The sequence below is a fragment of the Crocodylus siamensis genome, chromosome 9 (genome assembly GCF_052110815.1).
Source record: "Crocodylus siamensis isolate JL-2025a chromosome 9, ASM5211081v1, whole genome shotgun sequence".
In the NCBI taxonomy this organism is placed as follows: domain Eukaryota; kingdom Metazoa; phylum Chordata; order Crocodylia; family Crocodylidae; genus Crocodylus; species Crocodylus siamensis.
Genome location: NC_143403.1, coordinates 73,016,080 through 73,032,403, shown reverse-complemented (window position 1 = coordinate 73,032,403; position 16,324 = coordinate 73,016,080). Strand labels below are relative to the sequence as shown.

Below are 16,324 nucleotides of genomic sequence, written 5' to 3'. Positions count from 1 at the left end.
AAGTACTCAGCTTCATCATGGAGTGCTGCCCGCATGCAGCTCCCCTCAATGCAGGCTGCACCGCCAAAAAGGCTGTATGACGACAGCAAGTGTCTGGACCCCAGCTAAAGACACCCTCCAGCCTCTCCTGCGGCGAAACCCCCTAAGTGTTCGACTGAGACGAGGCATCAGAGATGCTTCAAATAAAAAAAGAGCTTACCACTTGCTTTTCCTACCTCACGGAGGCTTTCTTTGGCCTGTTCCCCCCCGGGAGCGACTGACCGCATTGGGGTCAATGAGTGACGACTGATGCGCTCGCAGCCCCGCATGGGGCAGACGCCTGCCTTACAACAGCTAGAGACAGACAAACAGCCTGGGGGTCTTTCAAAAAAGAATAGTAATAATAACCTGAAGATGTTTTAATTTCTTTTCTCCTCCTCCTCCTAACACAAAAGGGGATTAACTAGAGCAATTCTCACTTCATTTCACTCAACAATTTGGGGTGATTGAGACGTACTTGGAAAAGTGAAATAGGTAATTTGCTTCCTCCATGCCTAATCTGCAGAGGAAATTGAAGTCATTTTTTCCCTTAAAGTCAATGAGTCTTTTTATACAAGTAGCACCAGGGAGATTTCCTCGGTGCTGCAATACGGTGCGTTTTGCTGCCAGCGCCGAAAGGGCCCGTACGCCGGCTCTGTACTTGGAGCGCTTCCAGAACCAGGGTTTTCTCAGCTCCTGCTCGCCTGGCTTCTCACGGGACAAAAGCCACGTGACACACGCTCCAGATGACTACCCGCGTGACTCCAGAAAGGTCTTGACTGTTAATTTTACTGCGCGCCTCTCTCATAGCTCGCCAAGGCTGTGTCAAGCCGCTGCGCTCCGTCTGTGCCAGAAAAGCACCGACTGAGCAGAGCTCTCGGCTTTCGGGACGGACCCGAGGGCAGCACGCGGCTGGACCCGTCTCAGCAGCTCGGTGTCACGCTGACGGCAGGCCTGGATTTAAACAGCTTTGGAGATATGGAGAACTATGGAGAGCGGAGATGAAAAAGTCCTAGCGAGGCATTTCATCCGTTCCCCTGCCAGAAGGTCGTCCCTTCTGCTGGAGCTCTGAATACCATGCTCGGGCTTGTATTCAGCACCAAGCAATGACTGCTCCCGAAAAGAGGGCTCTCGCTGCCCTGGTCACGAGCTTTCAACACTGTCCTTTACTTAACTGTATCCTCACCATCCTATTGTACAGCCCTTCAGCCAGAAAAAAAGCAATGCTGTTCCTCCTGCTTATGTGCCCCAAAACGAATTGCCACCCATTGCAGCCTTGGAAGTGCCAAGGGTCCTGTACCGGGGTGATACACCCCTTCACAGACCAGACACATCCAGCACCCCAGCACCTTGCATCTGCTGTTGGGAGGAATCGAACCCAACATCTGTTTTCCCTTTGGACGCATGCAGGTATCCCTAGTCTTGCTGCGTGCGCTGCAGAAGTGCCAGGCAGCCCAACCTGAGCTCCAAGCTCTTGCAGTTGAAGCCAAGGGGAAGGATGCTGTCATTATACAAGACGTCATTTTGCAGAAAGAGAGGCCTGCGCATGATACAAAGCCGTGCTCCTCTGGCTGTCGGTCACCTCGCCTGCCACGCGCGCTGTGCGTCTCCATCCACAGGCCGCACCTTCTCACAAACCAGGACTCGTGGCTTTCTGGGACCCCGGGTGCCCACAGGAGCCCCAGACTCGGACCGAGCCCCTGCAGCCCTATTGCACTGCAGACGAGCACTCTCAGTAGTCCCAAGTCTTCTCCGGGAGCTGTAATGAACTCATTTGCTTCCCCAGGGATCACGGCAGAAACGGGAGGCGAGGAGGGACAAGCTCGAGGGCTGTTGGTGCACTGGGTTTATTCAGCCCTGGATTTTGGCCTGCTCTCCACCAGCTTCAGAAATCCCAATGTCTGGTGTCTCTGGGACACACTGCTCCATCTACAAGGTGCCCAGTGAATCTTGCTTCCATTATGAAAGGGCTCAGCCGACCCTTTTACAAAGCAACGCAGTCCATCGCTGTCGCCCTGATCAAACCCCTCCAGATCCACAGCTGGGACAGCTTTATCATCCCTGTTAAACGACCGCGCTTGGGATTACCTCCAGGCATGTAAGTCAGCTGGAAACATGACATGAAAGCACCAGCTACAGCATGGGGGCATTGCCTGGTTCAGATCCCATAAAAGTGTTATTAAAATGATATTCCCACCGATTCCCAAAATGAGACGAGTCTGGAGAAAGGTAACATGAGTGCCGCATCCCTGTGCTTTCCTCTCCTCCGAAGGGAAGCTGCTTTCCATGCACACACGCACGTGCAAGCACGCCAGTCCTCCCGGCTGTCCTTTAGCAGCTGTGTCATGTCCACATGGCAGAGAGATCTGGGAGGGTCTGGATTATAATGAGTTTCACTCAGCAACAGAGGAGCCAAGGATGCCTATGGTGTAGCACTAATTGCTTTAGAAAACAGAAGCAGCTGAAACTGCCGTGAGTACCTGGGCTACTCTCTGATTACAGATCAAATCCTTCTCTCCTGGGGTTGCACAGATAACACACTGCCAGCTCCTCCACCGTGCCTGTGGCGTTCCCCATCACCGTGCCCATCCTGCCCCAGACAATTCACCCCCTGCCTCTTGGCTCATGGCGAGATGGGGGTAGGAAGAGCATCCGGCCGGACAGCGCAGGTTTTAGCCAGCCTCATGAAGCTCTCGGCCTGCCAGTTGCTAGCAAGGATCCAGAAATGATGCAGGGCAGAAATGGGAGGTCATATTCTGCCTCGAGGCTCATGGATGTGGGCACATTATTGGTCCAGGCTCTCCCGGTGCACATCTCCTCCGAACTTGGACAGTCACAAGACCAGGAGACATCTCGACCACAGCGTGATGTGCCATAGCCAAGCCTAATCGATGAGCTTTTCATGAAGCCGCCCTGGTGGGAGATTACTCCAGCACGGCAAGGCCAGAGCTCGCTGTGCCTTTTTGTCATATCGAGAACAGATTAAAAGCAAAATAACTACAGATCCATCACTCCCCGGGCAGCATGGCTTCTCCACGGGCTAGCCAAAGCCAGTGGAAAGGTGGTACATTTTGCTAGCAGGCCCTATGATGCGGACCCTCATGCTACCGTTTCCTGGGATGCTCTCTGCTTCTTCCCTCTCCTGGCTTGCTTCTTCTTTGATGACCCAGTCTCAAATAGATAATGCTGCCTGCCAGAGCCCTTCAGCTTTCACCACGTCCGAGGCTGCTGGAAGTGCCCGTGCCGGCGACCGTGGAGGAGACGACCTTCTCCAGAAGCCCACCTCCCCTTCCCTCGGTTCGAATAAACCCAGGGGCTCTGGACATGACTCTCTGTACTCCTTCTCATTAAACGCCCACCTCTCTTCTGCTGCGTTTAATGGAATTTTCCCACTCGGGAAAAGCAAATTGAAACTCCCCTAAAAAAAATACATAATGGATGAACTGATGAATAACATTAGTGAGCTATGCTAAGCCATCTGTTAAATACCTGTCTTAAGTGGATGCTTCAGACTTATTAGGATACCAGACGATGCTCCAGGACCATATGGGTTTGGATTAACCAGAATGTAACGTCTTAGGGAAGTTTTTATTCTTCTCATTATCCGTGGAGCGGCACATAGAATTGATCAGGTTTTGGAGGCCCTGCTGTGAATGCCGTTGGAAATCATTTGCGTTTCAGGGCGGGCATCATCACAGGGTGGTTTGAATGCAGCCAAAGCCTTGCCATGGGGTCAGGACCTTAGCAAGGCATTAAAAAGAGATGCTGCCGAGGGCCCTATGATGCAAAGTTGCAGGAAGAGGGCAACAGAGAAGCTGGTAGGACCTTCTCATTATAAGCCCCTACCCAAATCACTTGGCTTTTCCTATGAAGGCATTTGACCAGGCAGTCAGAAAGCTTCCTGAGGGCTGATGAGACGCGGCCCCTCACTGATTGCATTTCCGGCATCCTCTTCCTCATCTCAGCGAGTCCCAGGCGCAGCGCGATCGCCTGCCTTGGGGAGTGACACCTTCACGGAGCCAGGAGGGGAGGAGGACACCCTGACATTGAGCTGCCGGCCGGACCGAGCATAAGGGAAGGAGGGGTGGGAGATGGCAACTGGCTCGACTTGAAAAGCAGCAGAGCTGCTCCTGGAAGAGGAGGAAGCACCGCACTAAGGGCAGCAAGGGCGGGCAGTGCCACAGAGCCCCCGTTCCAGCTCAAACACGTGGTCCCAGCCTGCGGGGCACCCCACGCGGCGCCCTGCACGCCCCAACCATGGCCAAGTCCCCCCCGCTTCAACCCAGGGGAGATACATGCGAGGCAGCTCACACACACGGCCGGCTCCGTCTGCCCCACTGCGCAGGGGCAGGAGATGCATGGGGTGGCCTGAAGCAGGGGACACCGACCCTATGCATGGTCACAGCCCTGTCAAGCTCCCAGCCTGGACCCCGAAGAAGTCTTGCACAAGATGCTCCTCCTCCTCCCTTCCTTCTCTCTCAGCACTTCTGACTCCCCGATGGCCTTTTCCTCCTCCAAAGGTGCTTCGCACGGTGATCTCTGAACCAGTTAGCCTCCAAGGTGCTCCCCTGCCCTGCCTTCTGCCTGCACAACAAGCTGCTTGCGAGTCCCCCCCCGAACCTGAGCAACCGCGTGCAGGTGACCCCGTCTCCCGCATCTCTTCCCACGCCCGGGCTGAGGCCCCGGACCGAGTGTAGCTGGAATTTGCAAAGAGCTTATGTACAAGAACCAGCATTTCCTACCCCTAATAAAGCCATAAATCCCAATGAGTAGCTAGAGCAGCTGCTGTACTGTTTAGCAGCCTTGTTCTTTTGCACTAAAAACCTTTTCATTCAGAAATAGCTTCCTTGGAGTCCTTTCATATTAAAGCAGTTTTTTATTGCTTACTGGTGGTTTTAAATGTCATTATTTGAATTAGAGGATTTGGGAAGAAAAAAAAAAATCTGGGATTTAACCAGCTGCAGCCTACGCTGTGCTCCTAGCAGAGAACTGGCCAGTCTGTGCAAAACAGAAGCAATGCATTTGCTCGTAAGTATATTAGCAACTCAACATTTGAAGAGTTAAGGGGCAGGTTTTAAGCCTGGGTAGCAGTCAGCAGCACGCCCTTTTGTGCCCGGCGGTTTATCCCTTAGGAAAGCATGCCATAAGGGTCAGTCACTGCAACTCTTCTTTGCTAAAAAAAAAAAATAATGGCTATATAGAGAGGCTTGCCGAGCAGTGACGAACTGCCCAATTAACAACCCTGGAGACGGAGATGGGGAGAGAAAACGGACGCGCGACATCCGTCTTCAGTGCCAAAGTGCACTGCAAGGGACGATCAGGGATTAATTTTTTAACGGCGGTGTTATAACTGGAGGAAATGGGTCAGGAACGGGCTTAGGAGCAGCCAGGGAAGGGAGCTTATTAGCTGGAAAGCAAGCGCTCCGCGGAGAAGGGTGCTCGGGGGTCCAGACCGGCCGCGTCCGAGCTGCAGCCACGGTCCCCCTGCCGCCAGGCCTGGCCCCGGGTGCACTCTCTGCCGTCGCTGCACCGTGGCTGCTACTCAGAGCTCCTTCCCTCCATGCAAACGAGCTCCTAATGACTGAACGCTGGCACCATCCTGAGCAGCGTGTCCAGACAGAGGCAGGATTCATTTCCAGACCCTGGGGCTTGGCTTGGTTAACACTCTGGGCGGTGGGGGAGGCAGCCAATTTCCCGTGAGAAATGCTTTATTGTGAACTGATTGCTCTGTACGAAATGCAAGTACAGTCTTTCACTGAGGACTGTGCCCGCATTTCCAGTGCCGCCTGGCCTGCCTGCTACACAAGCTGTATCCAAAACCACTGGTCTCTGCAACAAAGGTCTACATTTTCCAAGAAGCCTACGGCAAATATTTAAGAAACGGTAAGACCAAGACCGTGCAAGCCCACAGAAAGCCAAAACTGCAGGGTCTCTTCATCCAGGCTTCAGCACAGCTCTGCACCTACTTCATTTTTAACCAGCAGCTCATCTCCACAGCAAAGAGCATAAAAGATGAGATGCTCCTGAAGCTACTAGCCCATCCCTGCCCCACAGACAAGCTAAATCAGGAGTTCACAACTAAAGGCACCTCTCTACAGACATAAGGCAATCCTCCAAAAGGCCCGGCTCTTGATTTTCAATTGGTTTTTGACTACAGAAAAATCACAAAAGCAATTCCTCTGTTGCCAAGGCCTCAACCAGATCAGAATTGTTTTAATGCTCTGGATTCCTGTTGGAAACCTTTGGGTTGCTCTTGTCAATTGTGTTTACCCACCTAGCAGTACTAACAGCATGTCATCCTATGGCACTCTTGAAAGAAAAGGACCTGGGGGGACAGGGGACAAGAAGCTGGACAGGAGCCGGCAGTGTGCCCTTGATGCCCAGAAGGCGACCGGCGTCCTGGGCTGCATCGGTAGGAGCGTTGCCGGCAGATCGAGGGACGTGATTCTTCCCTCTATTCAGCACCGGTGAGGCCACATCTGGAGTCCTGTGTCCAGCTGTGCCCCCCCGCTGAAGAAAGGCTGTGGGCACATTGAAAAGAGTCCAGCGGAGGGCAATGAAAATGTTTGGGGGCTGGGGGACAGGACTGGGGAGGAGAGGCTGAGGGAAATGGGCTGATTGAGTCTGCAGAAGAGAAGACCGAGGGGGATTGAATGGCAGCCTTCACCTCCCTGCAGGGGGGCTGCAAAGAGGATGGAGCTGGGCTGGTCTCAGTGGGGGAAGACAACAGGACAAGGAGCAATGGGCTCAGGCTGCAGCAAGGGAAGTTGAGGCTGGATAGTAGGAATAACTCTCCCACTAGGAGGGTGGTGAAGCACTGGGACAGGTGGTGGGGTCTCCACCCTTGTTGGTGTTTAAGCCCCAGGTAGACAAAGCCTTGGCTGGGACGATGTAGTCGGGGCTGGTCCTGCTTGGAGCAGGGGCTGGACTAGATGTGACCTCCCGGGGTCGCTTCCTCCCTCGTTGTCTCCGATTCTGTGACTAAGGATCTCAAGGCACCTTGGTCGAGAATCACTGCCCTAAATACACAGAAGACGCATTGGCTCGTCGCGGGATCCCTAAATGAATGATGGTAGACGAGCGAGAGCAGGGGGCACATGTGCATGAAGAGCAGACAGCACAGCTGGCGAGAGGATTATTAGCTTCAGCTCAGCATGGCCACTAATTGGCATCCATAGCACTACAGCCTTGTGGGATGGGGCGGGCAAGTGGAGCAGCACATAAGGTTTTAACCCAAAAACCCTAAGGTCAGCACTACGCCAGCTAATCAGGCCTCCTGGGGACCACAGCTATTATTCATAGATTTCATAGACATTAGGGCTGGAAGGGACCTCGGGAGATCATCGAGTCCAGCTCGATTAAATACGCTTTGCCTGGACACCCTAAACCCAAAGCGAGCAGGGTGATTTCCTGCCTCTGAGAGGGCCCGAAACTGCGGGCTTTTCTGATGCGCCACAGCTAAGCTTCCCGCTCCCCCTTTCTGACCCAGCACCCACTGGGGGCTGCTATTTGCTGCCCCTTTGCATATGCGGGGTGCCTTCCCCGAAACCTAGTGCGCCTGGATGGCAGGCAGCCTCCTCTGCCCCCGGCGCTGAGCAAGCCCCGTCAGACGCGAAGGCAGCTTCGCGGCGGCAGGGCAAACACCAGCGAAGCGGAGCAACACGCACGTTCCTTCCGGTCGGCGGCACAGGGCAAACAGAGACGGGCTCGCAACTGAGCTCACCTTCCACGTTTCCCTCCGTGCCCGGTGGCACCAGCTGCTGCTCGCAGATGTTATTTATGCAGAGCCATTATCTCAATTATAGATGTCTGTTGCTGCAATTGCTTATGCCTCCAGATTAGTTTGTTTCCAGTGGAAACGTACAACGCGGATTAATTACTAAATGCTTCCTGAAGACTGGTGTCATTAAATCAACATTGCTCGCTCGCTCCTCCTTGACACGCTGCGTTCTTGAGCGGGTGCAAGGGTTGCCGCTATCCGTCACAGAGCAGGAGCTCAGTGCAAGGCTCTGGCTCCCAAACGGCCCCCGTGTCCCACACCTGGCACGCCGGGAAGCACAAGCTAAGGTGTTTTGGACATCTATGCCACGGCTGCCAATGAGAAGAAATGGCAAAACACTCTAGCTTCCACTGTCAAAGTCCAACAACCCTGGCAGGCTGGGGGCACAGCTCACCGAAGGGCAAGATCGGACCGCTGGCCGTTCCCAAGAAACAGCAAACCATCCGCTGTCCTTGGCTCCCGCTGGCACCTTGGAGGCCGGTATCCTCTGAAGCTCAAAGACACAGAAACCCCCAGGCCATGCCCATGTGAGCAGACAGGCTACATCTACACCTGCATTAATGTGCTCTAGTTAATGTGCATTAAATTTAGTACCTCTGGGCACGTCTACATTAGGTAATGCACATTAAATCTAGTACCTCCATTGTGAGGTACTAGGAAAGTGCACGTTAGTCTGTCTTAATGTGCATTAACTAAAGAGCATGGGTTTCTAATGATGCTTAACGTGTATTAGCTTATTTACTGTGCATTAACTAAAAAGCATGCATGTTGAGTGATGCTTTAATATGCATTAAAATAGGCTAATGAGCATTTAAGTGCACATGTAGGCACGCCCAGATCTTCCAAGGCCAGAAGCTGCTCTGAGCCAGCTGGGGGTTCGTCCTTTGTGCCGTGCAAGGACCCCCAGACCCGCTCTTAGCCACACACCCCAAGGACTAGGGGACTCTCAGAAAACCAAAGGCAGCTAGTGTGCCCAATTTAGCAGCTAAGGGCTGGGAGTTCAAACCCTGCTTGGCAGGGCTTTTGTTGGGGTTTTTCCTATATGGCTTGAAGCCTCCATGAGCCTCCATCAAAAATGAATAAGGAAATGTCTCAGGACAGACCTCCCTCGCTTCTGTGCCGTGCTAGTTACGGCACGCAGGACGGTGGTGCACAGAGCAAATTAAACTCTGCTCCCTGCCCAGGTTGGAACGTAATACACAGTGCCTATAACAATTTCCATGACAACAGATACTAAAAGCTGAGCCTTGGGATTTCGTTTACTGAAAGGACAGAAAACTGGTTGAGAAGACCGATAACTTGGGCTCTAAAAGGAAAGACCAAAAAACCATATGCAACCGTAGTCACCTTGGCTATATACATAGTGCCCAACACAATTCACTGGAGAGGGGAGGAAATGCTTTGCAAAGAGGTGCGAGATGCATTAGCTTCATGCCCAGGCGTGTGCCTGGAAGCTGCCGCTATCGGGCTGCACAATTAACAAGGTAAATGCTGTAAATATGCCTTGCCCCATACAATCTCACAGCTCCACCTTGGTTCAGCTAAATGAATCATGCCTGTGGGAAATGCCAGCCTTGCTTTGCTAGATGTGTTTAGCACTATTCATGAGGTGGGTGACGGACAGCACAAAACAGCCATTAGCCTTCATCTCATGCATAGTAAATGAAGTTCACTCCAAGATGCTTTAGGGCCGAGTTCAGCGTTTTCTTCGTGTTTCCCCTGGCATTGGAGATGTGACTAATCGCTGCCAGGTAGCCTCACGTCCCTCCTGCGCAGCCTCCGCTCGGCCCCTACGTGCTTGGTTCACCTTGCCAGTGCCGTAGAAGCAAATCTCCGTACGCAGCCCTCCGGCAGCATCCCACTGACTTCAGCAGCCTGAGTCTCCACCACCAACTCGCCGTGCCAGGCAGCGATGCCCTCAAACACACCATTTCCAACCCAGGGTCTAGCTTCCTCTGAAGGTAGAGGCCAAGAATAAGCAAGCCAGGAGATGTAGGATACTGAGGGGAGCTATGAAGTATCAGAATTAATAGGTTCATTAGGCTGCAGCTCTCTGGGAAAAAGGCTGAGATGTGAATACGTTAATGAAGCTACAAGAATCTGGCCCTACCGGAGCCAAGGCATGTTTGTTCCTAACCCTGACATGCAAATCCAAGTTATTAAGGCAGGGGCCTCGCCAGCGAGTGTGTGGGTCCATGCACAGAGGAGATTTCCTGACTGTGCAGCACTAAACCAGCAAAGGTTTGCATGCTAGCAAAGGCTAGTTGGAGAGGGCTGATGCTGGGACACTGGAGATGCGCTAGCACCTTTGCGCACAGAAACAGAAGCGCCGAATGGAAAGACGCCATGCAGGTATATCGGCCTCTCACCTGACCGCGAAGTTTCTCCACTTCCTCTTTGCTGACGGACGGGCCGGGATCTCCCGCGGTCGCCAGCAGAAGCTGCACGTCTGCGAGCAAAGCATGCGTCCTCTTGAGGTCCCGCCGGAGCCGCTTCTCTACATCGAAGTCCCGGTGCCCAATCTTGGGGGAGGGAAGGGGACGGAAAGGTCTTTGTTAGCCTCGTGTGCATGCAAAGATGCAGGCGGGCTTGGTCTGAAGCAGTAAATTTCAAAGGAGCAGCAAAGAAATGGTCTGGGGTGATTTGGGAGGTCCCTAACACATTAAAGGTTCTTCGGTGCGTGACATGTATTATAGGCAATGTATGGGCACGGCTAATCCAGGATCTACCCCGCTCCACAGCATCACTAAGAGATTTCATCTACCCGGTCACCCCCACCCAGCAGCGAGCAGATGCCAACAGACATCTCTGCTCATCTGGATGAGACGTGGGGCTCAGCCTCATCTGAGCCCTTGAAGAAGCATTGCAGCCACCCTTACACACAGCCCCAACGCAGCAGGACCGATGCGATCCCCTCCTTGCTGCTGGGCTCACGGCTGCCACGGCCGCTCACATAGAAGAACAAGGCGAGGAGGTGGCAGCATGTCTGGGTGGGCTCACAACCCTGCAGTTTATTGGGGGTGGGGAAGAGAAAACCAAACCCACAGCTAATAAAGGTTTCCTTATGAATTAGGCAAAGCGCCCATTGCTTGTCACGAAAGGACTCTTGGAAAATGACTGCTCTGCGGCTGCATCGTGCATCCCATGTCTGCGGGCAGAGGTCTGTCTGTTGGGAGATTCGGTGAGCTATAATGCCGTTCTGGAGCATCTTCACCTGGCAATTTTCTGCCACGATATTACTTTGAAGCCCTTTCAGGAAAGGGGAATGGAAGGGAATTTAAAATATTCTCCCCCTGAAAGAATTTGGGAGTAACCATGGATACAAGGATAAGAGAATTAGAGAAACCCCAACAAACAAGGACGGGGTTTCAGTGCCTGCTTTTTCGGCTAATTGGAAAGTGGCAGGCGTTGCAATTTGTGCTTCATTTATCTCTCTTCTGCGCCTTCAGATATGTTCGCTATTGTCTGTTCACTGGTAAAAATTAATTATGTGGGTTTCATCTGGTAACCCGCCTTGAAGCTGGGCAGCACTTTTCAGAAACCCGAAGAAAGGGATGGCTTCTCTGCTGCTTTAATTGATTGTTACACAAATAAGATTAAGCCCCTCTGCAAGGCAGTGGCCGCTGCAAGCATAGCAGATTTGCTTTTGTCCCAGCCCTGCCTCGGGGCAGAGCCCATCTCCTGTCCTGCATCTGCGCACGGGCGGCACGGCCGGTCTGTGCAGAGCTCGGAGGCCGAGGTTACATGATGGACCATGTAGCTACCGCTACCTCCTTTGGAAAAAGACCCTGTAACACTGTTGGTGACTAGGCCGCTCTGCAGCTCACATACCAAACTCATCCATCTTAATTTATGTACTCTACCAAACAGGAGAAACATGCCGGGCTGTTAGGTAGTAATACCCGGCATTTATAAAGCAGGATTTATTCTGACAGTTCCCAAAGCATTTTACAAGCTCAAAGCCTACAGGAAGTTATGGATAGGCCTCATTAGACCATTTTGCATCTACCCTGAAATACGTCCACCATTGCACAGCATTGCCAGGCTCCAAAACTCATTGAATTTAATGAACGCACACAACTGCCAGACCTAATGAATCCCCGCCAGCTTGTGCCAGTGACCCAGCGTTACACTCGCTCATGCCATAACTCCAGATAATTAGCTCCTACTCTCCTGTGCATAGCCTTGCTGTAAAGCCATTTTAATTGCATCATAATGCTGAATTGTGCAAAGGCACTTTGGAAACATTACCATAAGGACCAAGAGCCCTGCAGGCGGTGCAGACAGAAGGGACGAGAGATCACCCAGCGGGGCTGCTTGGCTGTCCAGCCTGTAGACTGGGTATGCAGGTGAGGACCAGGCCTCTCCACAGCAACCCCCCACTGCAGATGGTGCCTGACACGGTTCCCAAACTCAGTGAAGCTGGCCACATTAAACGCTACCCATTGCTACCAGATGCGCACAAGACAGTGGGCATAAGATCTGGTAGGTAGGACTGTGCCTACCAGGCAGAAGTGGGAAGAGGGCAAGCTGCAAAGCGGTTTTGCTAGAAGAGGGATGATGTTGCCCCATTCTGTCTGCCTTTGTCTTCCAACCAAATCCTTTGGCCCAGGGTAACTGCTGAAAGGGCAGCTGTGTTTGCAGTGGGGGCATCCTAATGGCTCCGTGCTACCGTCAAGGATTAGAGATGTGCGCATCTGCCGCATCCCCGGGTCTGGGAAAACGAGGCCGGATGCATTCCCATCTCCTACCTGCTCGCAGAGGGTGCCGACAAGCCCTTCCAGATCCTGCTTCTCGTGGAGGACCATCTGCTTCTCCTCGAACTCCTGCTCCAGCTGCATCTCCAGCTGCCGGAGCTGTGCAGAGGTGAGAGGCGCACACGGACACCGCTGAGCAGGTGACCCCTTCCCCGGGCACGGCTGGCAGGAAATTAGCAACTCCTGCCGAAGCGTGGTTTACAGAAAAGCAGGGCTGTTCGCGAGTTCTGCGCTCTCTTCATTACCCGAGCAGCGAAGACCCGCATGATCCCAGGGGGAGGCATGCACACACGGGCGAGCCAGGGCCCATGGGCAGGCAGTGAAACCTGCCACATCCATAGTAATCACTGGTTCATGCCTAGATAGAGCCAATAATATCTAGTCCAAGGACAAGTCAGGCCCTACAGCTCCTCGGGACCTGGAAACAAGCCTGGCCACCTTGGGCCCATCAAGGGACCTCTGCAATTCCTCCCCAGAGGAGTGGGAATAGCGGGGACCTCACACAGGAGAGGCAAGGATGCAGCCGCGCATGTCTACACACGGGGACCCCTAGAGAACCGGGAAGGGCTGGGGGGACCGAACGAACCGAATTCATTCGGCCTCTGGTCCAGCACCATGTACTGCCACATGAGGAGGTAACGAGCCCCCCATGGCAGAGGGAGGACTGACTGCCCAAAAGAGCTTTACCGCAGACGGGGGTGGAGGATGGAGGCGCGGCTAGACCCATGTTCAGTAGGGGTAGGAGGCGGTTTGTTTCCCGACTCGGCCTCGCTGCTCCAAGCAGCTGGAAGGTCCTTGCCTCGGGACGGCTCCAGCCCGCCAAGCCGCCGGCACGGCACCTCCGAGCTCTCTCTGCTCCCCACCCGCTGGTGACATGACTAGGAAGCTGCTTGCAAGGCAGGTTCACAAGGGGAAAGCCAGCAAGATGGTAATGCAATTCCACTCTAAGATAACCTCTGGTGTGTACTTATTTGGAAAAAATATATATACACATGCATGTATTTGGTGGGTTTGGGGCAAGGGATGGAGAGCCTCCACCCAGCTGTGGTGCCCCAGGGACAGAGGCACCGCAGCAGCATCCCCGCAGGTCCCTCTCCACCCTCTGCTCCAGGCAGTGCATTCCCAGGCCTTGTTTAACACGAGAGATGGGGGCTGAACTTCATAGTTTCCCCTGATTCAGGGTGCCTGCTTTGCAGCAGAGCTGAGCATTCATGGTTCCCACCGCGGTCCACGGGAGGGAGGGTTGCTACCAGCCCCAGCTGTCCAGGGCGGGCTTGCACAGCTTGGCTCGATGAGAAAGCAAACCCCTGAAAAACCTCTCAGAAGAAAGCTATTCTCATTGACCTATGGAGTGTGCTTGCAAGGAGGACGGCTGACCCCCGGCTTATAGCCAGCTGCTGAATGGCCCAGCAGAGCCTCACATTGCTCCTCTGGGCTCCCCTAGGCAGTCTTCATGGGGATGCTGAATGACAGGGGCTGGAGGCAGAGGTGTCCAAGGACCCGGAGGGGGGAAGCGAGCCATTGCCCGGTGGGGCCAGGCTCCATTAAAGCCTCCCGGTGCCTGCCTCCCCCCAAGACAAGCCCTTGCCAAGAAGAACAACTTCCAGTTGCAGCCGGCACGGAGTCGTACAGTGAATTAATTCCATAATTGCTCCCCAGGCAGCCAAAAGCACGTGCAGGGAGAGCCCCGCGCCCCCTCTCCCTCCGGACAGCTCAGCGGCTTGGTTAATAAGACATCCCACAGGCACGTACCCTCCTCTGGCAGGACTGGCGAACATCCTCCAGCTCCTCGTCCTTGTCTTCCAGCTCCTTCTGCTGCATCTGCTTCATTCGCTCGATCTCCATCTCAAGCCGGAGGTGGAGCTGAGGAGACCAGAGACAAAGCGCTGGATCGACCCGTGCGCTTTCCAATGCCCGGGCTCTTCCAGGCAGAGCTGCAGGGCACAACTGCCCGTGCATGGTGGAAGAGCGTCCCACTGGCAGGCGGCTCGGCCATGACGGACGCTAAATATTTCCTAGCAGAAAGCTGACAAAGTGAGCACCTGCCTTCGGCCAGCCTGCTACGGCCTGCAGCCACCCTAATGCGACACACCTGCCACTCATCCCCAAAGCCAGGAGGGTTTCTGCACCCGGGATTATGTGAACGTGGTGCTGCTAAAACGCCCGGGGCTTTTCCTGCCAGTTTGAACACTGGGGTGGCCATGGGCATTCACAGGAAGCATAGGCAGGGACTGTATTTTCAGAAACCCAGAGCAAGAGTCTGGCTCACATGTTCACCTGGGACTTTGGGTTCAGTCCCGCTGCTCCTCACATCTCACGCAACTGTGGGACGGCACCGAGGGCCAGAGGCGCAGCAGGGACTTCAGCACTGCCACCTCCTCCTCCCCGGGAGTCGCAACCGCGAGCCCATCCCGATCCAAATGCAGCCAAGATGCAACAGCCCTGGGGTTGGATCCTCCAGCTGAGACGGGAGAGATCCAGCTCTGGAGGAGGGACTTGAACCCAGGCCTCGCTCCAACCCTAGAGACTATCCTGGGACAACGTCTCTCTTAGCGGCTCCCACCGAAGCTGCCGCACTTTGCATAGCTCACTAAAACCCTTCCCGCTGAGCTTGGGGTCTATCAGCCGTGCGGGGGTGCTCCCACAAGGCGAGAGGCAGAAGATGACATCTGCAGACCCCCACGGGCAGGCCGGGCTGACCAGTCCCGGGCACAAGGGAGGGGGTTACCTGCTCCAGCTGCTCGATCGTGGTTGCTTGGTGCTTCAGCTCTTTCTGCTGCTCAGTGGTGCTGGCCTCCAGGTCCCAGAGCCTCTTCTTCAGGGCAGGCACCGCGTTTTCATCCAGGGCCTCGGCAGAGGTGAGTTCCTGCACGCGTGAGGACAGCACGGAGACCCGCTGGTTCAGGCCGGAGGTTTCCAGCTCCTTTTGCTGCGCGGGAGAAAAGAGCCCATGCGCTCAGCCGGCGTCCAGTTAGCGCTCCCCGAGACCACCTCCCCCCACGGCTCGACTTGGAAACCCAGTGGGGTCAGGACTTCAGTGCACATGGGAGAAAAGCAGCGCTCATCGCAATCTGGAAAATCTGGCCTGACACCAGCACGAAGCCGGATTGACGTGGTGCCGACACCATTTGTGCTGCACCCTTCCTACCGAAGTTGGCAAAGTTGCTTGCATGGGGCTTGGGCCTGTCTTTCTGCACAGAAAAACCAGCGGTCTGTCCCCTGCTACGTACCAGCATTGCGCATCCTGCGGCACGCTAAAGAAATCAGGATAAAGTTGTCTCTAGCAGCCTGATTTGTCTCTGATTATCATTATGGTAATTACAATGATTACAGCTTCGCTCCTGCTGACACAGCTGCTCTGGAGACCTGGCAATATACCGCAGAAAGGGCTGTTTTCCCCTTACCTCTAACCTCTGCTGAAGTTTCCCCATCTCCCATCTGACGGCAGTGTTTTCCTGGGTCATTTTTTCCCGAAGGCTCTTTTCAAAGGCCGACTCTCCCAGGGCTTGGGCTAACTGCACGTCAAACCTGCCACGTGGGAAACACGCGCGTTATTGGGGACAACCTGCCGGAGCGGGGACACGTGGATGTTGCTGCATGCAGCGGCTCCCAGGCGGGACAGCGAGGAAGACCCAGGTTATTAGTGCTCATTCGTGCTGGAGTCAGCTAGTGCTTCTGAGGGGACGTTTCATGGCTCCTCTTGTCAGGGGGCCACATGGGATAATGGGGATTGCATTTCAACTCCACGCACCGGAGGCCCGGCAGCCCC

The 16,324-nt window shown here is 54.3% G+C and overlaps 1 protein-coding gene across 4 annotated transcripts in view; it reads right to left on the bottom strand.

The window, feature by feature from the left end:
• MYO18B (myosin XVIIIB) overlaps positions 1–16,324 on the bottom strand; it is a 125,774-nt gene that overhangs the window by 43,031 nt on the left and 66,419 nt on the right. For all 4 annotated transcript variants that reach the window (XM_090063458.1, XM_090063456.1, XM_090063455.1 and 1 more), the window contains 5 exons: positions 15,960–16,083; positions 15,284–15,484; positions 14,308–14,418; positions 12,550–12,654; positions 10,168–10,320 (listed from right to left, as the gene is read on the bottom strand). In XM_090063458.1, coding sequence (XP_089919584.1) covers positions 10,168–10,320; positions 12,550–12,654; positions 14,308–14,418; positions 15,284–15,484; positions 15,960–16,083 — 694 coding nt within the window. The remainder of the gene's footprint in view (positions 1–10,167; positions 10,321–12,549; positions 12,655–14,307; positions 14,419–15,283; positions 15,485–15,959; positions 16,084–16,324) is intronic.